General features: G+C 38.3%; 1 protein-coding gene across 6 annotated transcripts in view; it reads right to left on the bottom strand.

Annotated features, from left to right (window-relative positions):
- Positions 1 to 24,947, bottom strand: part of RABGAP1L (RAB GTPase activating protein 1 like) — a 783,585-nt gene that overhangs the window by 29,144 nt on the left and 729,494 nt on the right. For 5 of the 6 annotated variants that reach the window (XM_059936821.1, XM_059936830.1, XM_059936878.1 and 2 more), the window contains one exon: positions 1,998 to 2,090. In XM_059936821.1, the coding sequence (XP_059792804.1) occupies positions 1,998 to 2,090 (93 nt within the window). Of the gene's footprint in view, positions 1 to 1,506; positions 1,813 to 1,997; positions 2,091 to 24,947 lie in introns of those variants that run through there. The other variant, XM_059936839.1, reaches the window with a different exon arrangement.

Genomic DNA, 24,947 nt, shown 5'->3' with positions numbered 1-24,947 from the left:
TATGCATAAATAGAGCATTCAAGCTTAAAAGTAGTACCTGTTTTCAAAATAAAGACCAAAAAAAAGTTCAATTCTACTTTGACCCCTCAGTAAAAACTGTACACATCAATAGTATATGTGTGATAATTACTTTTTAAGAAATAATATGCATTGTACTATTTATTTATACATACCTGCTTTGACACAAAAAGGATATAAGAAATAATAAGTTCAGTTCCAGGCTGATTTTAAATACACCATTTTAGTCTTTCATTTCCCTCTCTTCTATTTTGAAGTATCCTTCCTAGGCTTTACTCATAACGATGGCAGCAATAAGAATATTAGAATGATGCAAGCAGTAGGAGAGCTTCACTTTGGATCCTTAATAATATTTTATCATTACTGCTTCAAGCCTTTCTAAAGCAGCATGCTACCATAAGCTACATTAAAACTGGTTTTATTGAGGGGTGGAAATTAACTTCGAACTTTATCTATGAGCACCTTATATGGTAATAGTTATCTGCCATACCAATATGTGGGATTTTGTTATCAGCTAGTTTTATAAACAAGGGCAGTAACACACTGATGTTAGATTATTAGGTAGCAATACTCGAGAGAAATAGAAAGATAAGCAAGGGACTGGTGGAGCAGACACAAATAAGGTGATATTATTCTAGTAATAATTGGGTAATTAGAGGCAGTGGACCTAATAAGGCTAATCACAACCGTTTATTGAACACCAACTATGTGCTGGGTACTTAACATATAACATCCCTCATCCTCACAACAATCTTTCAAGGAAATGTGCATACTCTATGTTTTACAGATGAGGAAGAGGCTCAATAATTAGTCCAAGATGCTGAACAAATGGCATAGGGATTAAAACCCCCAACTTGGACTCCAAATTCTGTCTCCTTTTTCAGAAATTCAGGTTTTGAACTCAGATCTGACTACAAAATCCATACACTCCTTCCACCGTTCCCCTATGTGAACCTCCAATGCTATTCAATTCAGCAACGGAGACGAGATATACCGTGTAACTGCAGCTGCCCGTGTCCAGCTCTCTGACCACATAAAGGCAACTCTAGTTATACAAGCAGAAGTCATCCCACAGTGGGTGGTTTAATTAATAATGTCATTGCAGTACTTTTTGGCATTGCTGGTGCTCAATGTATGAATACAATACTCTCTTATCCTAATGTACTGATGTGGAGAGGGAGGGAATCATTCTGTATCTGTAGGAATCTGAAGAATTAAAACATGTTGAAGAGAGACACGAATATTTCAGTTGGAAAAAAAATAAGTTTGAAATCAGTACTTCCCCAACATTGCTTCATGGAAACACTGTTGCTAATTACCATTGAGGCTATCTTTATGACTGGCCCCATTTTTTAAAATACTACAATTAACTAAGATATTAAACTGAAATCAAATTAAACTTGATTCTTGAACTGCATGCTGTAATGAAATGTCACTGTTACTCATAAATTTGTTTGTGGAAATAAATGTTGCAACAAACACCATGGCTGTGCTCAATATAGCTTTGTGGTTTTTATTTTTCCTTTCGAGTGAGTTTGTATTTTGAACATTGGCTACAGACAGAGGTAAGTCTGAAACATTCTTGTGCCAGTCTTGGAGTAGTTCGCCTTCTAAAAGTCTTTGTGGATGTGACTGTGCACAGCTAAAACCGTACTTTGCCATTTTCCTTTTTTCTCATTTTTGAAAGTAGTCGAGAGCCACTTTCTCTCTTTCTTTTTCCCTCTCTTTCTCTCAGCTTCTTATGAAGACTCCCAGTATAAATGCAACGGGTGAAGTTACCTACAAATATACAAACTGAAAGAAAAGAAATATTATGGTTGGCCACTCAGGACTCTCCTGAGATGAAAACATACCTGGACATTGAGCATGGTCAGAGTCTACATCAACCAAGAAGGAACAGAGGGAACAAACTTCCCACAACTGCTGCTTTAGGGGAAAGAAGGCACTTGGTGCTGACAGGTGACCCCTGTCTCCCATACCTTGTATCTATCCATTGGGTCTTCCTGCTGCAGCTGACTCTCTCGCATTGTCTGATATTCTTTCTCATATTTCTTTAGCTTCTTGGTCGGTACCTGCAGGGATTAGAGGACAAGCATGTTAGTCAAGCAGATCATTTAGGAAACCATTTTCTGATGTGTTTCCCAACGAAGTCTCTGGCATTCTAAAGGAGCACACCAGACTCAATGTAGGGGGAAAATCTAGATTCTAGAACAGGGTCTGCAAACTTTTTCTGTAAAGGTCCAGATAGCATGTATTTTAGGCTTTGCGGGCCACACAATCTAGGTCACAATTCCACTGTTGTTATTGGCACAAAAGCTGCCATGGGTAATACACAAATGAATGAGTATGGCCGTGTTCCAATAAAACTTTATTTACCAAAATGCGCCGTAGTCTGTTCTACAACATTGCTGATATAGCATCACTTTTTCTTGTTAATGTATTTAACAGTGGTGTTAATTCTGTTAACTGCCTCTCTTTAAGTAAAATTCACTCTCCCAACATGTTAAAAATGAGACTTATTATTTTATAAAAATAAAATATTGAGCAACACAAAAAATTTTTAATGGAGCTAATAATATACCAGAGAGAAAACAGATTCTAAAATTGGTAGGCAAATTTCTATTTCATAATGGTTGTCAGGAGAATTAAATGACAAAGGATCTAAAATAATGCCTGGTTCATTGAATTTTTTTAAAACTGTGTTTTCAGAAAATATTCAAAAAAATTAATCTATTTTAATCTATTACATGTTATACATAACAGACTAAGTCTACTCTTAGGCTTTTCTTGGACAATCAAAATTATATAATTCCTTTAGACATCAAAATCTTTCCTTAACGTTTAGGTCCTAATGTAAATGACTTGAAATGAAGAATAAATATATCTAAATTTTTAAAAAGATAATAAGTGCATTATTTGGCTAATTACTGGGGACTCAGTGAAGGCAAGGACCAGGTATTGATGGCCCTCATGATGCCTACCAATGTAATTGGCCCCTAGGAGGCCCTCAACAGATTGTTTCTTGTCGACTTCAAAACATGGTATTTAGAAAATATGTAAGTGTGTGAGAGAGAGAGAGCAAGAGAGAATGGAAAGCACCAATGAAAATAAAATTATCTTATGGTTTTCCGGGATGAGGATAGTTTCAGTTCTCTTAAATCTGGCCACAGAATTTGTTAAATAAAACGCAAAGACACCAGGTGTCATTCCCCAGCTTATTCTAATTACTTTGTTCTTCCCATCCAGGAGAACTGTGAGTACTGGAATTATCTGCTTCTCACCACAACTGGGAAGTTTCACACAGTCCAAACCTGTCAGGTAGTGTAAATCATTCAATCACCACATGATGACAGTATTCACCTGGCTGATGGGGGCACTGCCTACCCAGTCAGACTAGAAGAAAGAACATTTTCCGGCATGTAACTGAATTGCAAAACCACTGCTGAATATTGGCATGAGAAACTCTAACCCTTTACTACTCCATCTCCAGAGACCTTTAACAGTATGCTGTGACCAACGAGAGTGCAAGAGAAAGAAAAACACCACTGCCAACTGCGTGGCCTCAAGATCATCGATAAACAACAGGGAAAATATACATGATGGTGTGCTAACAAAACAACAACAACATTATTTTTCTTGACTCTGAGAGGGGCAATTTCCTCTAGTTTTCTTTTCTCTGTATTAATCATATACTCTGAAAACCAAAACCAGACTCTCAAGATCAAGTGGCAAATCACTGGCACTGAAGTAGTCCTGGGGCTGAGGAGAAAAGGGAAGAAGTCCCAGAGTTTTAAGCAGTGACAGGGGTTTCCCGTGGATCTCTAGGAGGAGGGGTCAAGGGAGAAGTGAGAGGATTTGTGAGGAGGCATTGTGAGGAGGGAGCCTACTCCAGCAGCCACTTACCACAGAATGAGAAGGAAGTACAATATGTTAACATTTTTGTAGCTGAATACTGGTACCACTGGGTATCAGGCTGAACATCAGTCTTATGTGGAAGTATTTTCCACATAGTTCTAAAATGGATCCATTCACCAATAAGTGAATTACATATTACAAGCTTGTCTCTAGAGAATTTCTTCTAAAACTGTATTTTTTAAATTGGAACTATTACTGAGGGTTTTTTTTTTTAAATATGTAGAAGAGTGTCCTTTTAAAAGTCAATCTTGTTATGTTAAGAGGTTCATTTCAAAGTGAAATTTTAAAAAATGCATTAAACACCCCTCAATAAGCTAATCCTTTCCCATCTGGCTGAGATTCTAGGATGTTTGGCTTCATCTTGTTCAGGGAAACAGAGCAGGTTCCCAGAACAATATGTTGCTAGGAAACCTTCCAAAAGCTTATTTATCTTGTGCTGTGGGGTGATACTGAGCATCCACCTGTGATTGGCACAAAGTAAAAAGGGAAAAAAGGTGGAGGAGGAAGGAGAGCTGATAGGAAACTCCTGTTGTTTATGAGATGATCAAAGAAAACAGACTGTTACAGTTTTCAAAACTATATTTCAGGACAAAATTGATTTTATTTTAGGGAATGTAATATTGAGCTTGAATTTTTTCTTAACAAAGAAAGGAATTAAAACAACCTCTTTAGTATGTAGTTTTAATTAAAAAAAAACAGAAAGTCATTAAGAATTATTAGAATTTAAACAACCTACTATCTCAAGAGCAGTATAGGCATCTCTCCCCTTAAGTTAAATAAATTTAATGTAAGTGTGTACTTGAAGAATGAGATGTATAGGGGAGAGGGGACTTCCCTGGTGGTCTAGTGGTTAGGGCTCTGAGCTTCCACTGCAGGCGACATGGCTAGATCCTTGGTCAAGGAACTAAGACCCCGCATGCCTCACAGCATGGCCAAAAACAAAACAAAACAAAACAAAAGAATAGGGGAGGATGTGCATAGGTTACATGCAAATACTATGCAATATATAAGGGACTTAAGTATCCGTGGGGTTTGGTATTTGCGGGGGTCCTGGAACCAATTCCCTGTGGATGCCAAGGGATGACTGTAATTACTAATTTGCATTTCCCTTTCTAAAGGTTAATCATGCAGGCCTCAGTTGGAGATGTAGCAGGGGAAGACTGAATAAGAATACAGTAGTTCCGGGCTTCCCTGGTGGCGCAGTGGTTGAGAATCTGTCTGCCAGTGCAGGGGACACGGGTTTGAGCCCTAGTCTGGGAAGATCCCACATGTCGCGGAGCAACTAGGCCCGTGAGCCACAACTACTGAGTCTGCGTGTCTGGAGCCTGTGCTCCGCAACAAGAGAGGCCGCGATAGTGAGAGGCCCGCGCACCGCGATGAAGAGTGGCCCCCACTTGCCGCAACTAGAGAAAGCCCTTGTACAGAAACAAAGACCCAACACAGCCAAAAATAAATAAATAAATAAATAAATAAATAAATAAATAAATAAATAAATAAATAAATAAAAAGCTGTTCGAGTACTTATGGAAAAAAAAAAGAATACAGTAGTTCCCTCTCATCAACAGGGGATGTCTGAAACTGCAGATAGTACATACACTCTATTTTTTCCTATACATACATACATACCTATGATAGTTTAATTTATAAATTAGGCACAGTAAGAGATTAACAATAACTAATAATAATATAGATAACATGCTGTAATAAAAGGGTTACTTGAACACAAGCACTGTGATACCATGACAGTTGATCTGATAACTGGGGTGGCTAAGTGACTCCTGGGCAGGTAGTGTACACAGAGTGGATACGATGGACAAAGGAATGATTCCCATCCTGGGTGAACTGGGGTAGGATAGTGTAAGATCTCATAACCCTACTCAGAACTGCTCAAAATTTAAAACTTATGAATTGTTCACTTCTGGAATTTTCCATTTAATATTTTCGGACTGCAGTTCACTGAGGGTAACTGAAACCTCGGAAAGTGAAACCACAGATAAGGGGTGACTACTGTATGCTCAACATTCTTCGTTTCCCATGCTCTCTCTCTTCTTTGCATTTAAAGCACGTATTTCCTGTTTTTATACGACTCTGATAGAATAAATATACATACATATAAGTATACCAATTAATTTTAGATGAATTTGTCTTAATAATCTTTACCTCAGTAACCATATCCACCTGAGTTACTTTATTTCATATTTTTTACTTTTATTACGTTATTTTGAATACTCCTTATTAATACTTGAATTTCATGTGCATTAGTTATTTCTAATAAAACATACTTCTCTTATGTATACGATTTGCTTAGGTTTCCTGCTTATCAAATGTGATTTTTAAACATTTAAGGAGTTCAGGTGCCTTAAAACAGAATAAATCTTAAATTTTGGGTAGTAATTAATGGAGTAATAGAACCCTTAAGTCACAAATTTGGAATACACCTATGATAGACAACTCTGTGAAGTATTATTTGGATTTTACAAATAAGAAAACTGAAGAGAGATAACTTGCCCAAGATCCTACACAGCTGGTAAACAGAGTCAGAAATGGGATCCAGGCAGTCTACCTCCAGAGTCTGCCCTCTTCAACCACCTGGATCTACTGCCTGCGACCAGATGATTAAGGCAAAGCTCCTCCAGAAGTTGACAGTCTAGACACAGTGCCGATTATGTGTCTAATTACCATATAGTTTTATAAGTGCAATAGCAGATGTTCATAAAAGGTACAAGGGTGATCAAGAGGAAATTTGTTGGGGTGGGGGGAGCGCCTCAGTGGGGGAGGATTTTCATTATGACTGGTTCATGTAGACTCCCTTGCCCCATTAAATAATGCTGTATTTCCCTGTGCTAAATTTTAACAGGGGGCCAGTCACTTGTAAGAGCTATTTCAGGGCTTGATGAATCTGCTTCTCTATTTCAGAAATAAACAACATAAAAATATTTAGTGATAGATACAAACGCTGGCAAAGTAAATCACTAGTTTTGAAAAAGGCTGATAAGATCTAGTCAATATTTTCCTGATGGTCAGAGGTCTGAGTGCCTAAAAAATGAACAGGCCAAAGGTATTAACCATTACATATTGCTCTTACTTCAGATAATTTCTTAGGATAAACAACAATGATCCCAATTTAATATATTAATCACTGGACAGAGAAAAAAATAGATAAGTAGCATAGCTCCACATTTCTTGGTGATGGGGGGAGGGGCGCAGGCTGAGAATTTTGGGGTTTTTTTGGCCGCGTTGGGTCTTCATTGCCGTGTGTGGGCTTCCTCTAGTTGCGGCGAGCAGGGGCTACTCTGTTGTGGTGCGTGGGCTTCTCATTGCAGTGGCTTCTCTGGTTGCGGAGCACGGGCTCTAGGTGCACGGGCTTTAGGTGCACGGGCTTCAGTAGTTGTGGCACGCGAGCTCAGCAGTTGTGGCTCGCGGGCTCTAGAGCACAGTCTCAGTAGTCGTGGCACACAGGCCCAGTTGCTCCGCGGCACGTGGGATCTTCCCGGACCAGGGCTCGAACCCATGTCCCCTGCATTGGCAGGCGGGTTCTTAACCACTGTGCCACCAAGGAAGCCCAGGCTGAGAGTTTTTAATTCAGAGTCACTTCCGTGAACACCTATCAAGATCTGTGGACAGAAAGTGGATCAGTGGGAACCGAAATTCTAACAGTTAGTTTGCAGAAGCCCAAAGGACTTGGAATGAAATAGATGGGAAGAAATCAAGAGGAGAAGACATCTAAGAAGAGGGAGCATGTCCTTATAGGCTTCACTTAACCCTCTTCATGGTATTTAGCAAAAGAAGCTACTCTGACTCTTTTAGAGGTTTTAGCATTAGGAGGAGGGGAACAGAGTCAATTTTACCTCAGGGTACTGGGGGAAAAACCTTCAGAGAACATAAAAGCCTATAAATGATTATTCATTGTGTTCCTTTTTATTGAGGTATAATTGACTTATGACATTATATCAGTTTCAGATGTACAACCTAATGCTTTGATGTTCGTATATATTGCAAAATGATCACCACAATCAGTCTAGTTAACATACATCTCCATTGTTACAAATTTTTTGTCTTGTTATGAGAACTTTTAGGATCTACTCTCTTAGTAACTTTCAAATATGCAATACAGTATTATTAACTATAGTCACCATGCTGTACATTACATCCCTATGACATTTATTTACAACTGGAAGTTTGTACCTTTTGACCCCTTTTCACCCATTTCACACGACCCTGAGCCTCTGGCAATATTAGTTGTATTCCAATACTTAAGGAATACAATGGTTTAAGGGAGTGAGGACAAGAAAAGTATTTATCTCTTGCTGTAACTCTAACATAACTCCCAAGGCTTATAGACATCAAATTACTAGGCATTCTTTTCCTGAATCCACACATTAGTCCACAGTGCTGCACTTCCTTTCATTTCATTGGGCATGCTCAGTTTCCCCAATTACTCAAGCTTAATGGTGCACACACCTGTGACAGGTTCCTGTCCTCATTCATGAATAATTGTATGAAGTGAGTCACTTTCCGGCATTCATGGCTCACTCCTGAATGTAGTGTGCTCATCAAAGTATCTATGAAAGCTTCTGAAATATTGATTTCTACTTTCTTTACCATGTTGTAATATAAGCTGTCTGGTCCCAAGGCTGTAGCAACTTTAAGAGACACTTGCATTTTATAGAAACTGCTTATCTGTTCATTTCTAATTTCTCATCTCCAGGCCTATAAATCTAATCTTGTATACTATTTTTATGGAACTCCTTGGCACTTCTGCTCTAGAGCTTTCCTATCAATAAATAATATCTGGAGGTAATTTCTTTATTATCTATGTTTTGACAACTCCTAAATTTATAGTTCCCAGCCCAAGACTTCTATTGAGCTCAACCTACATAATTCAACTGCAAATTTCACATCATCTTTTGGATGTTTCACATTTGAGATTATTTTCAACCTGGAGACACAACCCACTCCCTACCCCCCAACTTACTCTTCCATGGTTCATCTTCATCCAGATGCTCAAGCCAGAAACCCAGCAGTCACCTTTGACCTCTCCCCCATCAATGATCATGAAGTCACTAGATTCTATAGTGTATGCCTCCAAATATATCTCTAGCTTGTCTTCTTATTTTGAACCTCATTGGCACTGCCCTAGTTCAAGTCATAATCACCTCTCATCACTGCAGTTACCTCCAAGCTGGTCTCCCTGTGTCCATGCTTGCTCTACTCCCAAAGGTAGTCAACTTTTTTTTCAGGATGCAAATCTGCTGTCATTCCCTTTCCTAAATTTTTCAATTGCCTCTTGTGCTTAGGATAAAGAGAAAAATACTTGACATAGTTCTGCTGGTGCTATAGGATCTGGTCTCTATCTACCTCTACCCCTCACTTTCTATGCCTATATTTTACAAAAGTGGGGTTCACCCATCCCAAGGGGTACATAAAAGGATCCAAAACATGGAAAAGGCAAAAGGCAACTATTAGAATTTTCAGTTCTACTTCTTTTTTTTTAACCTCAACTTTTAAAAATGTCTATATTTGTGCCTATTTTATCAAAGTACATGTACATAATTTATTTTTAAATGAATACTCATATACTGGAGGTATGTGCTTAAATTCCTTTTACTGACAGGAATACACGATCAAAAGAGTTCAGAGACGACCAGTCTGTACTCCAGCCACATGGGACTTCTTTCAGTCCCTCAGATGCATCATACTCTGTCCTGTCTCAGGATTTCGAGCCTGCCGTTGCTCCTGCTGGGACGGATCCAGCACATTCACCTCGGGATTCTAATTCAAAAGGTCTGAGGTATGGTCAGGCACCTCTATTTTTATAAATTGCCTGCTCCTCAGGCAATACACTGTCCGTTTGAAAACCACTGGATGAAAACATCAAGTGCTGCAAAGGGAAGAGTGACAGACAGGCTAGAGAGGCTTTTATGAACTGGCCTGAGAACATAATCATCAGTTTCTAAGGGAATACCCATCCTGAGTTTCAAACAACCAATTATTAAATAAACTTTAGTAGAGAATAAATTTGTTAAGATCAGGAAGAATCTCAGGAAAAACTGATATTTTTAATGTTCTAAAATATTTCAAGAATCTATTATATAAGCAGTTTGGATATAAGGACAAAATCAAGTTTTAAATAAGGGAAAACCCATACGCTTCAAGAACAATTATTTAAACAATAGAGTTACTCCTCAATATTATATGTAGGGTGATTTAGGGGTTAAACAGGCTTACTTTATACTTGAAATCTTGCTCTGTCAAATACTAGATATGTAATTATAATAGAAGCAATTCATTTAAACCTCTTAATCAGGGCACTTCCCTGGCAGTCCAGAGGTTAGGACTCTGCACTCTCAGTGCCGAGGGTCGGGGAACTAACATCCCACAAGCCGCGTGGCAGGGCCAAAAAATAAAAAAATAAAATAAAATATCATGCAATAAACCTCTTAATCATAGCTTCAATTATTTACTTTTTAAAATGGGGGTATAACACAAATAACAACTACCACGTCCATCTCCTTTTATTAAGCGCATACAGCATGCCATGGCACTGGGCTAAACACTTAACATATTTTATATTACTTAAGCCTTACAAAGTTGAACTGGGTTTACTATGCCCATTCAATAAATTGAGTACACTGAGAAAGATTAAGTGACATGCACAGGGACCACGGTAATGACTGACCCAATAGGCCTTTTTGACACCAAAGGTAAAGCCTTAATTGCAGTATGTTACATGCCTGTCATCCACCCAGCACACAGAGCTCTCAAACCCAAGACCCTTGCTAAGCCTCATCAGTCGCCTGCTGCAACTAACTGAGCAAATCAACTGCAAGATGATAGAGATACTTTATTTTAACACCTGACTGGGAGATCATGAACCTAGGATATCTGCTATCTTACCTGGCATAAAGCAGGAGCTCAGAAATATATACACCTCCTCCCTGAACTTTCTGGGCAAACTAGAACAAAAAAGGGAAGGTCAAATAGACCCTAAGGTGACTGAACCAGAAGTTTAACTCTGGGAGAAGCCTGCTTAAAATTCCATAAAGTCTCAAGAGGGGGCAGATTGAAATTACATACTTTCCTTCTCTCCCAGGCTTCTGAAAAAAGTATTGAGGCATAAACAATCCAGGAGATTTACAGCTCAAAGCAAATTACCTTAAGGTACTGGAATCAGTCAGAGCTTAGATGGAACATTTTTTGAGGCCTACAGCTTCATTGAGAATGCCCTTCTCTGTGTATTGTTTCTCATATTTATTTCTTTCTGTTCCGCCTGCTTCATGTACTGATTTGTGCAAAAAAAAAAAAGATGGGTTCTTTTTTTCACCCACATGCAGCAGTTGCAACTGGGTCACAACTATTCCTTCTGTTGGTTTTTAAGTCTTTTTCTCAGATTTTTTTATACTTGAAGGAGAAAAAAAGACATTTTACCTGTTTTAAAGCAATACAAATCCTTATCTCACTATGTTGGTTAACTTCCATTTTAGGCTGAATTATGGAAACTCTGTTTTCTCTTTGTAATGATTAAAAAGCAATGATATCTTAAGTTGGTATACCATACTGGATGCTTTTATTTCCTTTGGTGGGAGGTGCTCAAAATCCACTGTAATATCTCATGTAAAATTCCACTTTTGAATGAGTTTTTTATTAGAAATGTATTGCTTAAAATGTTTATTATAGTTTTGGAAAATATAGAATGACTACCAAGTGCTAAAAATTAAGACTGTAAGATGGTATGTAATACACGAAATCTGGTTACATGTTGAATGGTATTGGTCTGATTCCAGGGAGTAGATTAACCAGATGTAGTCCCCAAACTGGGCCACAGAAAGCTGATACAGCTATGCATTCAGAGCGAGCTAATTAAGCTTATTTAAAACTAGACAATGAGACAGAGGGGAAGAATGATAGGGGAGCTAAGTAGGACACTGTTTTTTATTACCATCAAATGCTATGTTCATTAGAATAGTGCTGGCCTTTGCACTGAGGGTGCTGAGAAACCTGAAGCAGTACTCTTACGTCGGTTGCTACTGGCAGTTAGATCAAAAGTAAATATATACTATTGCGAAAAATATTCACAGTAGACAGAAGGCTATAGATATTTATGCTGTAAGAAATTTAATTCAAGACTAATATGCCAAACAGCAGCTGTATAAAACAGTCTGCGTACTTCTGTCTTCAGAGAGATTCACCTTTACCATACCAGGCTCTCTGAAAAGGAAAGCAGGGGGAAAGAAAGAGAAATGGGGAAACTTTTCTGTATTCACCTATCTTTAAGGTACTACCTTAAAGGTAGTAAGTCAAACTGGTTAGAAGTTATCAGCAGCAGTATTAAACTGCAAGATGATTGCACTGCCATTTTTATACACCAACTTTTTAACATGGGAAGAAAAACTCATCCCTCCTTTGCATTTTTAAAAATCACCCATTCACTCACTCATTCCACAAATATGTATTGATTATATACAGTGTAGCAGGCATAGCCATCCAGGAACACATGCACAGTGTGTCCCCTCAAGGAGCTCAGTCTGGTGGGGAGGAAGTCTGTGAAGAAATGATCACACGATTGAAATAAATACTGCACTTACATAAGGTGAGTGCTCTTAGGGAGACGTAAAGGTGGAGGGATAACAGTGCACAAGGTTCTAATTTTTATTGCTTCTCTGAGGACTGACAACGAAGCTGAGACCTGAAGAGTAAGTCAGCCAGTGAAGAGTAGTGGGGGAGAGTGTTCCCAGCAGAGGGCACGACGGGCACAAGATGGGAAAGAGGAAGACCAGCTACATAATTTGCCAGGACCAATACAAAATGAAAATCAAGGCCCCTTGTCCAAAAAGTGAGAATTTCAAGGTGACAGTAGAGCATTAAACCAAATGCAGTCACGCAGGTCACATGCCCATGAAGCTGGCTGGAGGGACTGAAGGCCAGCTGGAGCACAGTGAGGAGAGAAAAGGCTAGCTGAGGCTGAAGAGGTATGAGAGGTACACAGGCACCAGCCCAAGGTACAGGGCCTCCAGGGACCAACCTACTATTGTCTCCTTCATAGTTCCACAAATAGTTACTAAAGAGCTATTGTGTAAGCCAGGCTGTTATGCAAGCACTCTTCTGTGTGCTAAGAGGAAGACAAAGAAGATAGTCTTTGCTTTTAAGCAGCTTACAAATAATTGCATTATTTAGGGTAGAATGTGGTAAGTTCCACAAGAGAGTATAAGCACCAATTTGTGGGAGATTCAAGGCATGAAGATTACTCATTTGAGGTAGAGTGTGTAAACACACAGACAGAAGGACTTCAAACGGACTGAAATTAGCATTCGTCTGCCTTTAGAGCAATGATTTGGCCATATCACTGTAGAAACAGCAAACACACCAAGCACTGCCTTATATACCAGGCATTGGACGCTGTATGCTTTACATGTATTAATTTATTTTAGCCTCACACCTATGAGGTAGGTGCTATTAATCTTCCTCACTTTACAGAGGAGTAAACAGAGAGCCAGAAAGGGTAAATAACTTGCCCAAGGTCACAGAGCTAGCAAGGTGGGGATTCATTCCAATCCAGGCAGTCCAGATGCAAAGTCCTTGCTTTGAACTACTATATGATACTACCGTTTGTACAAACATTGTTTTATTTTGCTTTTGACAGTCTCTATGTTATTCTTGTGCCTTTTTTATTTCTTCTCCCTGATCTTCTGTTGTTACTTTAACCTTTTTATGTACTTGATTAGCTATATATACTGCCTCAAATTGGTTAAGAGATACAGAACAAGAAAAATAATTTTCCTGAAGATTTTTCCATCGTCATCCTCTAGAGCCAGAGTTGGCAGAAACAGCAACGTGAGATACATTTGGGTATGGATTTCTGAAGATGACACAGACAATGCTACTTTCCTCTGCTGCTGATGACAGTCCCAATGCATCTTTGTACTGATGGCCAACTAGAGCTGAGGTAGTTATGGACAATTACTACTGACTCCTTGAGAACTCTGAATGCTGAATTAGTGGAACTCTGGGAACCCACACATTGGCACCCAGTGCCCCCATGACCCAATGCTGGATCTGTTCCTTACAGAATTGGGAAGTGCATGTATGTGCTCATTCATTCAACAAATATCTACTGTGTACAAGGCACTATGCCGGATGCCATGTGGGATACAAAGATAGCTATGACACAATCCTTTCATCAAGAAACTTACAATACACTACAGACTTTGATTTATGCCATCATTGAAATATGAGCCTCATACTGTTATGGCTTAGAGGAGAATATTTTCACAAATCTACAAGGAAATTTAGGACAGACTTTAAAATGGAGCTAGCATGTAAACAAGCATTGTCCTGGAGGGAGCTGTTGCTATTGACCATTTGCAAGTGTCAGGATTTTTCTTTTCATCTTCTTCGTCGTCTTTTTTTTTTTTTTTTTTTTTTGGTAGAGATCAGTAGCCTCCAAGGATTGGAGATAAGCATGGCCATACGTCTCCTCCCCACTACCTCTCTACCAGGCAGGAAGCATCGTTTGTTAGGTGAGAGTCAACAAGCTCAGCGTATTCGGCTGCAGGTGCCATCCTGCAGGTTTCAGACTGCTAGCTTACCAGAATCTTACATGCAATCCATGTAAAGCTAGAAGGCCTATATAGCATTTCTAGCCAATCCAATTAAAAATTATTTGACATCCTTTATGCTAATTAGAAAACCCTTTAGTGTAGAGTTAAATATAAGTAGATTGAATTTATAGCAGTTATCTCCTGATTAGGGTCTTTCCAATGCTAACCAACTACCCCTGGACTGTGTCTTCCCTTATCAGGGTGCTTCAAATATTAATCAAGTCCAAGGTGTACACTAAAACTAACACATATTATATCACACTGTGTAGGTTTTAGTATTTTAATGTAAATTACAGAGAGTATAACAGTAGGGTGGGACTGTAAGAGCTACAGAGAGGGGCAAGATAAGGAGGGAACAGCTCATTATGGCTTATTTCTTTCCCCATTCCACAAAGGAAGCTGAAGTGCTGTAAGCAAAGGCATGGATCTAAAAACATGGGCCTACAAACTGTGCTACACAGCTATGTTTGTCTGGGTGAGGAGCTAGGTGCCTGGTGTATGGCACCTGCAGAGCAGGCTGGAAAGAATATCCTGGAGCCAGATCACTAGAAGATCTAGGTTGCTGCCAAACTGATGAAAGTGTGAACCTATTTTGGTAGTTGCTAGTTCAGTGACCATATTTTCTGAAATAAAAAGCAGGCACATGGGCTTAACAGATGTTTGTACCCATTCTGGATATGAGAAGCAATCTGGAATATGAAAGAACATAAAATACTTAAATTTTAAATTGTTTCGGTAGCTTATAGGACTTAGAAGGTAGAATATTTGACATTAGAACTATCTTTTTAAAAAAGTCTTGTCCCTGGACTTCCCTGGACTTCCCTGGTGGCGCAGTGGTTAAGAATCCGCCTGCCAATGCAGGGGACACAAGTTCCTGCCCTGGTCCAGGAAGATCCCACATACCACGGAGCAACTAAGCCCACGAGCCACAACTACTGAGCCCGCGTGCCTAGAGCCCGTGCTCTACAACAAGAGAAGCCACCACAATGAGAAGCCCGCACACCGCAACGAAGAGTAGCCCCCGCCCTCTGCAACTAGAGAAAGCCCACGCGCAGCAATGAAGACCCAACGCAGCCATAAATAAATAAATAGATAGATAGATAGTATTTTTAAAAAAATAGTCTTGTCCCGGTTATGATAAGAAGTCACTGAGGTTTTTAAAATAGGGCAACAGAAATATCCTAACTGTGCTGGTAAGAATGTTCATTGGAAATGGTATACATGCTAAACTAGAAAGGGGGATAAAGAAAAGGAGGAAGGTAGCAACTGAAAGAATATTTATAAAGTTATGAAAATAGTTCAGGAGAAAATGCCTTCGTTAAGAAGGTGACAATACAGGAATTCCCTGGCTGTCCAGTGGTTAGGACTCCACACTTTCACTGCTGAGGGCCCGTGTCTGATCCCTGGTTGGGGAACTAAAATCCCACAAGCCATGTGGCGAGGCCGAAAAAAAAAATTTTTTTTTAAATAATAAAATTTAAAAGAATAAAAGAAAGCGACAGTAGAAATGGAAAGGAAGGACCATTGAAACCAGTAAAAGAGAGGTCTTCTAAAGCAAGTCTTCCCTGGTCATTTTGGTTAGGCCAGGTTATGCCTCCTCTCCTAAAACTTCTTTAGAACTAGTCTATTCCACTTTTAATAATCACATATGGCTGTAATGAGTTTTTCCTGGGTTTGAACTTTCTTAACCCAATTAGGATGCCTTATGGCAAAAAAAAAAAAAAGAACCCTGCCTTATTTAAAATTGGTATCTACTGCTTTAATCGAACACAAAGCTGAATACTCAATAGATGCCTAATGCAGATTTGTTCAGTTAAGTATATTCTTAATGTCTCAAGGTTCAAAGGGATTTTGTGAAGCAGTTTAAATATTGGAATAAAAAAGACAGATAAAGACTATGCCCATGTATTTTCCTTGAGTATGGGTATTACAGGAGATATGTGATGACAGAGAGTTGATAAGTGGAAAGACATAGAAATCCACTTAACATAGGATATTTTTGTTACCTAAATGAGAAGATTGTGATAACCAATTAAAAATGGCAGTTTTCCTTGATATGTTTGACAGAGCCAATAATTACCTCTGCTCTGTGGGGCAATTTCTAAAGTAGTGCATAACAATGAGACTGTTTGAGGAGACTTTTTATGCTATGCAATTGGATGCTGTTTCCTAAATTGAAATTCATTTCTTTAATCTTGGGGGGAAAGACATAAGTAAAAACATCACGCATACTAAATGCTTAAAACACGAAGGACAGATATATAGACATATACCTGACAATCAATAAGAGTATGTCTAAGACAATTCTCACTTTGAAAAAAAGGTAGTATCAAACTAACTTTCTAAAAGTTAATTTAATCATTTTTGAGGTGAAGTAGATCAAATAAAAATATATTTGCAATTAGGGTTGGCTGTACAGGTAGAGAAAAGGCTGTAAGATTAGTTTTTTGTGTATGCCTGTTTAAGGTCCATCTACTTTTTACACGTTTACACATGAATGATTGCTCTCCAAAGCTTGGGGTAGAGTGGCATTTATGTTCCCATTTCCATGGAAACTGTGAGGAGGCAAGAAAAATAAGGTATGGGGAGGTGTGTATGTCAACCCTCACTTCCCTTCCACCCATCCAGCCCTCCTCATTTCCATGGGAACAGAAATTGAAAGACCTCCAGCAGCTGAAAGTGAAAGCTCACTCACAGATTGCAGCTGTTTGAATGTCAGCTGAGAGCTGACAAATGAGAGTTTATAGCAGCTGTTAAAATTTTTAAATGATGTTTTCCCTAATAAATTCCCCACTGTAATAATTTACAAGGGGGAAACTGACTATATAACTAGCATGAGGAAGAACACTCAAAGGGATCTCTTGAGGCTTAGTCTGTTGCTGTCTTTCATAATTCCAATATCATGTATCATTTTAAAACAAATGACTGCGATAGGACAGGCAGTGAAATGAAGAGTGTGCTCAAGTCACTCTGATGTCACAAACTTCCTCCAAATGGTGGACGTGGAAAAGTGTGGAGGAACTAATTAAATGGAGGGAGGAGAGAGAAAAGGAGAGAGAGGGGGAGGAGGGACCTAATTTAACTTTTAAAATCGATTTAATTATATCTTATTACAAGAAACTACGTGAATATTGTCAGCTACACCTAGAGTTGGAACACTGAGTCCAATGATGTTGGTGAGAGATCTTGACTTAAGCATTTGTAAAGAATTCTACATACAGTATTGTATTCAGATCTCCCTGGTTGGAGTTCAAATCGGGAGGTATACCCATATATATACATATATATATATATATATATATATATATATATATATGTATATATATATATTTTTTGCTACTGTAATTGAAAAGGACAGGCCAGAACTTGCTAAAGATTACCCATTTCCCCTCTACATCCAAGGGCTAAAGGATACACATGTAAAGTGACTTATAGATAGAAATCTGTTTTAAGCTTTTAGCTCAAGGGGGAATATCCTCTTCAACATGATCCTTTTAAACATATGCAAAGGTTGAGAAAGAAAAAGAAGAATTCTTTTTGTTTTATATGTCGGTGACTCAATTTTATCTCTGAGGTGCTTTTTCACTCTTTATGGAGAGGCTGTTACTCCAAATTGTTCCCTATAACTTGGCTTCTACTCACACATGCCTCAGGCAAATACAAAACCTGAACATTATCTAATACAATTCAACAGAAAGGTGTCAAGAGCATTGGCCAACAAGTTAAGTAGGAATATTATGATAAACCTTTTGGGGCCTAAATGGGCTTTTTATTCTTACCACAATCTCCAACGTGATATTTCCAAAACAAGAATATAAGAACAAACTACTCCAAGTTAGGATATCCAGTTTTCACTGTTGATTCAAGTAAAGTCTAACTTCGTTTTATGTCAAAAAGTACACATTGAGAACCTATTCATCATCTAGCTCCAGATGCTAGTAATACTAACATTTATGAGTAAGACAGAGTTTCTAACTGCCAGGTACTTTTTTACTTAATGAAATATTACTATTTTAAAGTTAATCTTATAAAAAAAATATATGGAGCTCTCCTTCCCCAGCTTTCACTACTATAGACCTTGGTATACATGAGGGTTGTCCCGAGACTTTGTAAATCATTTATAATGTAACATATAACTTACGCTATAAAATGCAGGTTAGTAGTTGAAAAAATGAAAATGAAGGTGAATCTATAAATATGGGACCAAAGTTATTGATAAATTCTGGTACTTTCCAATTCTCCATAAATGTTTTTTCTTTCTCTTTTCATAAGCAAATTTTTACTGGCTAACATAATAGTTAAGATAGTTTTATGAAGCACTTTGCTGCTTATATAAAGTATACAGTGATATGGGTTCATAGCATAGAAAGAAATTACTATGAAACTTGATAAGTTAAAGCATGCTTTAGCTTATTCCAAATTGCTTTTTTTTCTTGCTTAAAACCATAACTTCCTTGGCCTTCATGTTCTCCTCAATTTTACCATCAGCACTAGTAGCTGGCTTTCTCTTTGGAGATGTTTTCCACTCAGAAACAAAGTTAAGTTCAAATCTAGATGCTGAAAAGAAGTCTGGGCTCATCAAGACTTGCTCCTCACCATCCTCACAGGACATATATTGACAATCAGGACTTTTGCAAAATTACAAAATATTAGTGTCATGGCTCTTAGGGGAAAACTCACAAAAATGCTAAAGTCACAAATCATAAATTCATGAATTTAAAAATCTATATCATAAATCTTGGAATACTAAGTTTTTCAAATTTCCTTTTTCAAAGCTAATGATTTTCTGTGAAACATTTTCAAAAGATTACTCATAAATGCAAATATGTAAGGACCAGACCAAATTAAGCCAAAGTTCATGTTAAGTGATTTACTTCATCTCCTAGACTCTAAATTTGAGTGGGTATGTATTTACGTATCTACTGTTTCCAGTCCAGAAAAAGTCAGAGGTATTACACGCCTAGATATTCTCAAAACTATTATTCACATGAATACAGAACAGAGAACCCACCAGAAACATTTACAAAATTTTTGTGAAAAACAGTAATAAGAGCCTTCTTTGAGAATAAAGAAAATGAAAAAAATCAGAAATATCACTTTTTAAGAAGGGAGTCAGTTTTAATTTAAGGGAACCTTTAATACAAATTGAAAGTATTTTTAATTCAGGTACTGTGTCATAATTATCCCTTTTTGCTGACAGAAAAGCTAGAGGATACAGAATATATCTGGCCCAGGAATCTAAACAAAGAACAGATTCCCTGATAACCCAGTTAAGGTGAAGGTCACAACACTGAACCAACTATGCTTTGTTCTCTAGTATAAACACAGGTATTTTGGCTTATATTTTCATGCCATTCAGGAAAAAAAAGATGTTTTCATAATGATTATACCAATTTACATTGCCACCAACGGTGCACAAGGATTGCATAGAATATTTTAATGGCTGCAGAAAACATAGCTTGTATGGGAAAGTAATAGTTCATTAATTGTATATCTTTATATGTGACCTTAGAATTAAAAAACAACAACTGTACAACTTCCATTGCTTTGATATTGCTGTTACCATTTCTGATTCCTGCTTTAACTGTTTCTGTTAAGCTTTAATAAAAAGGTTTCTAAACCAACAAGACGAAGCAAAGTTTAATTCTTCTACAGCTTTATAATTTTCCCTAGAGGACTGGGCTTTCCACAGACTGTGAGTTGATCTGGATAGATACTCCAGTCTGACCCAGACGCAAGGCCATAAATGCTGGGATGGCTCCAAAACCCTAAAAATGGTCCCTAGGCACACCTGACAACCAGGGAATCTTCATTATGCAAGAGATAACCTCGATAAAGACTGGAATACTAAGTAGAAAATCTATCTTCCCCAGGACAGTGGGTCTCAAACACTAGTGTGCATCAGATTCTCCTGGAGGGCTTCTTAAAACACACATTACGGGGCCCGATTCCCACAGCCTCTGATTCATCGAGTCTGAGCTAAGGCCTGAAACTGTGCATTTCTAAGAAGTTGCCAAGTGATGTTGATGCTCCTGGTCTAGAGAACACACTTAGAGAACCTCTGCCCTAGTTTCCTCTCATTAGGGCCAATTCTTGAGTACTTGTCAGTCATCCAATCTCCTTTTGTAACCAACCCATGAAAACAGAGTGCAGGGTGGCCTCAAGCAGAGAGACTGGGCCCAAGCAAAGTGAGGAGGGTAACCATGCAAGGAGATGGCCTCATGGGGGACATTAGAGCCCAAGAACGGTGAGGAGGGCATTTACACAGAGAGGCAGCCTGGCATGGATGTGCTGCAGTTCAAGTGGAAGACGTCCACGAGAGGGGTGCAATCTGACATGGGGAGTTAGGGCCCCAGCAGAGTGAGGAGGGCGGCCACGCAAGGTGGGGGTGAGGGGCAGCAGAAATAACAGACTTATGCATACAAGGGGATTGATGGAACAAGTTAAGGATCCAGATTTCTCAGTGTCAGAGAAAGTAGTTATAATAATGGAAAGAACACCCATGTTCATAGCAGTACTATTCACAATAGCCAAGACATGGAAGCAACCTGAATGTCTATCAACACATGAATGGATAAAGAAGATGTGGTACATATATGCAATGGAATACTACTCAACCATTAAAAAGAACAAAATAATGCCATTTGCAGCAACATGGATACAACTAGAGATTATCATACTAAGTGAAGTAAGTCAGAAAGAGAAAGGCAAATACCATATGATATCACTTATATGTGGAATCTAAAATATGACACAAATGAAACTACAAAACAGAAACAGACTCATGGACACAGAGAAAAGACTGGTGGTTGCCAAGGGGAAGGGGGTTGGGGGAAGGATGGAGTGGGAGGTTGGGTTAGCAGATGTAAGCTATTATATATAGGCTGGATAAACAACAAGGTCCTACTGTATAGCACAGGGAACTATAGTCAATATCCTACGATAATCCACAATGGAAAAGAATATTAATATATATATATATGTATAACTGAATCACTTTGCTTTGCTATACAGCAGAAATTAACACAACATTGTAAATCAACTATACTTCAATAAAAAATTTGAATAAAAAATTAAGGGAAAGAGAAAAAAACTAGGATGAACCCTGTAGTGTTGGATTGGAAGTGGAGGTAATGGTGCAAAATCAGAGTTTTCACATGTGTGTGTATGCGTGTGTATGTGTGTATTCCCTAGCTCTGTCTGCTGAGGGGGCCTAGAAGCAATGACACCTCCCTGGTGAGCATAGCTTCTGCACAGATCTTGGTTTCTAAATACCATTCTCTACTAAAAAGAACGAGGGCTACTTAAATAAATACCTGGTTTCAAGGCTAGAGCCAGGAAAGCACAAAAAGAGCCTGGAATATCTTGTTGTTCCAAAAGCAAGTTATGCTCAGAGACTTAATGGGAACATGTCAAATGACACAGACACCATCTTGGAGGAGCTCCTAATGGCCAAAAAGGGGATAATTTGAGCTTTAAAATGAATAATGATAGGAACAAAATAGAATATGGAATAGGAAATCACAAGTCCACAGAGATACAAATGAAATAAATTTAAAGTTTGATTAGGTTCGGGATATTGACACAATTTCAAAGCCCTCACCACAAAAATCTTATTAGTTATGTAGGGGAATAGAGTGACTTTACATGGAGAACCGGGCAGGAACCACCACTAGTCAAACGATCAAAATGAGCATCACCAGTAACGGGACAAATCAAAACTGTGCTTCCTCTGATAGAACGGACACAATGAGGAAAACACAGCATCATCTCTACGATAGTCTGGTCAAAATGTATACCCAAAATCTAATCATGGGGAACCAACATAACCATCAGACAAACTCAAATTGAGAGGCATTCTACTAAATAACTTAGTTTGTAATCTTCAAAAGTATCAAGGTTATGAATGTCAAAGAAAGACTGAGCAGCTGTTCCAGACTGAAGTTGTCTAAAGACAGAGGTTGAACACAGTGTCTCGCTCAGAGTTCATCTTTAAAAAGTTCTTTTAAATACATGAATAATTTGAAATATTAAAGAAGAGTACTGACTTTCCAGAGTGGTTCTGACATAATCCTACATGAAGAAAGGAGAAGTACAAGAGGATTTCTCTAGGTCCTTTCTAGTTTACCAATTCTATCCGGTTTACTATCTACCTTCTCATCAATCATTCAGAGCACACTGAAGAGCAGAATTTGAGTGTGGCTAGCTCAGAACCACACTGGACAGGCAAACAACCGCATACCAAAGGAACATGATCAGTCTAAGGAAAGCTGCTTTATAATTTCAGTCTTAATACTAAGAAGGCAAATCTCAAAAATCTACATACACCTGGACACAAAATGGGAGGCAGACAATGTCTTCCACAAAAGAGGCCAGCACATGCAGTCTTTCACATGGTATTACTGCCACTTGATTATAGGCTCAACCAGGAAGTAATCAAAAACATTTACATGTTTTTAATTTTTTTTAATAAATTTACTTATTTTTGGCTGCATTGGGTCTTCGTTGCTGCACGCGGGCTTTCTCTAGTTGCGGAGAGCGGGGGCTACTCTTGGTTGCGGTGCGCAGCCTTCTCATTGTGGTGGCTTCTCTTGTTGCGGAGCACAGGCTCTAGGCGCGCAGGCTTCAGTAGTTGCGGCACGCGGGCTCAGTAGTTGTGGTGCACAGGCTTAAGTTGCTCCGTGGCACGTGGGATCTTCCTGGACCAGGGCTCGAACCCGTGTCCCCTGCATTGGCAGGCGGATTCTTGACCACTGCGCCACCAGGGAAGTCCCTACATGGGTTTTTTAAGTTAACTATTATCCAAGCCTTCTGGTATAAAATAGGAGTCATCTTTTTGCTTCCTACAGTGCCTAGGTCTGCTGGCAAGTAGTAAAGGTCCATCTAAAGTACTATCAGTTTATTTTATAACAGCTTGAGGTGGATACAGTTACCAGTTAGTCAGAATCTTTAACACCTTTAGGCAAAAAGCAGCACAGAGCTATATATGTTACACAGATCCAAAAACTCCCTGCCTTCCTCCTTCCCTCATAAATACTCCCATTGGCTGAGACAACTAATTCTGCTTCAGTACAGCTGAGTAAAACACATGACAATAGCTGTCTTCCCTAATCTCTCTCTCTCCTTTTATTATTATTATTATTATTTTTTTAAATATAAGTCTTGCCAGGGCTGAAGCAAGCTTTGATTTGGCCCAAAGCACTCACTTCTATTAAGCTTGAAAAGTCTCACAAAGAAAATCCCGGAAAGAAGATCAGTGAAAAAAGCATTAACTGTTAGAAGCCATAAGAAATGGCTTCCCTTATTCAAAGAATTCAAAGCTAGGCTTAGAGCTAGAGTATTAGAATATCAATCTTACCATTAGCACTAGGGATTCCGAATTTTATTCTTAAAATATAATGCAAAAGACATCCCATCAGCTTTCTCCTTTAAAACAGATGGGAAATGTTCATCATATAAGAAAGTACTGAGTTTCACTGGACACATATATTCATTCCCACCACCCAGAGCCTGGCCTGGAGGAGGTACAAGTATATTGTGAAGTACCCTGAGTGTAAATAAAATTAGGCATTAAAAGCATCCACATTGCTTACTTTATCTCTCTCCTTTAAAAGAGGGGATGATGATGGTATGATTTTTTAAATGTTTCTGGTGAAAACCAAACCAGAACAACAACAAAACCTCACTAGAATTGGGGGTTTAAAAAAAAAACAAACTATTCCCCATTTGGTAAATCAAAACTGATAAATTCCTTTACTTGGACTTTGGTAGTTTCATATTCACCTGGATTTCAAAAATGCACCATTGTTGTTAATTTTAGCAGGTATGCTATCAATATTTGGTTATAATTTTAAAGTTCTTATCTGTAAGATATATACTTAAATACTGATGAATGAAATATGTCTGAAATTTTTACTTAATTCCTCAGCAAAAATAGTTGAGAAATGAAAAAAGAAAAGTGGGAGACTGATGGTTACTAAAGCTGGGTGATGGGTATATGGATATGTATGGTACTCTTCTCTCTACTTTTGTGTGTGTTTAATAATTTCCATAATACAAATTAATGTATATGCAAAATAAACAGACTCACAGATATGGAAAACAAACTAGTGCTTACCAGAGGGGAGAGGGGAAGAGAAAGGGGCAAGTTAGGGGTATGGGATTAAGAGATACAAACTATGTATAAAATAGATAAGTAACAAGGATATATTGTACAGCACAGGGAATTACAGCCACTATCTTGTAATAACTTTTAATGACGTATAATCTGTGAAAATACTGAATCACTATGCTGTACACTTCAAACTAATATTGTAAATCAACTATACTTCAATAAAAAAAACTGTGAACAACAACAAAAAATTTCCATAATAAAAATATATTTTTACTGCATCATTATTAAAGCTCTTATGTATA

Source organism: Balaenoptera ricei, chromosome 1, assembly GCF_028023285.1.
Source record: "Balaenoptera ricei isolate mBalRic1 chromosome 1, mBalRic1.hap2, whole genome shotgun sequence".
Classification (NCBI taxonomy): domain Eukaryota; kingdom Metazoa; phylum Chordata; class Mammalia; order Artiodactyla; family Balaenopteridae; genus Balaenoptera; species Balaenoptera ricei.
Note: the sequence above shows the minus strand (reverse complement) of the source record. Positions and strands in the feature narration are given on the sequence as shown.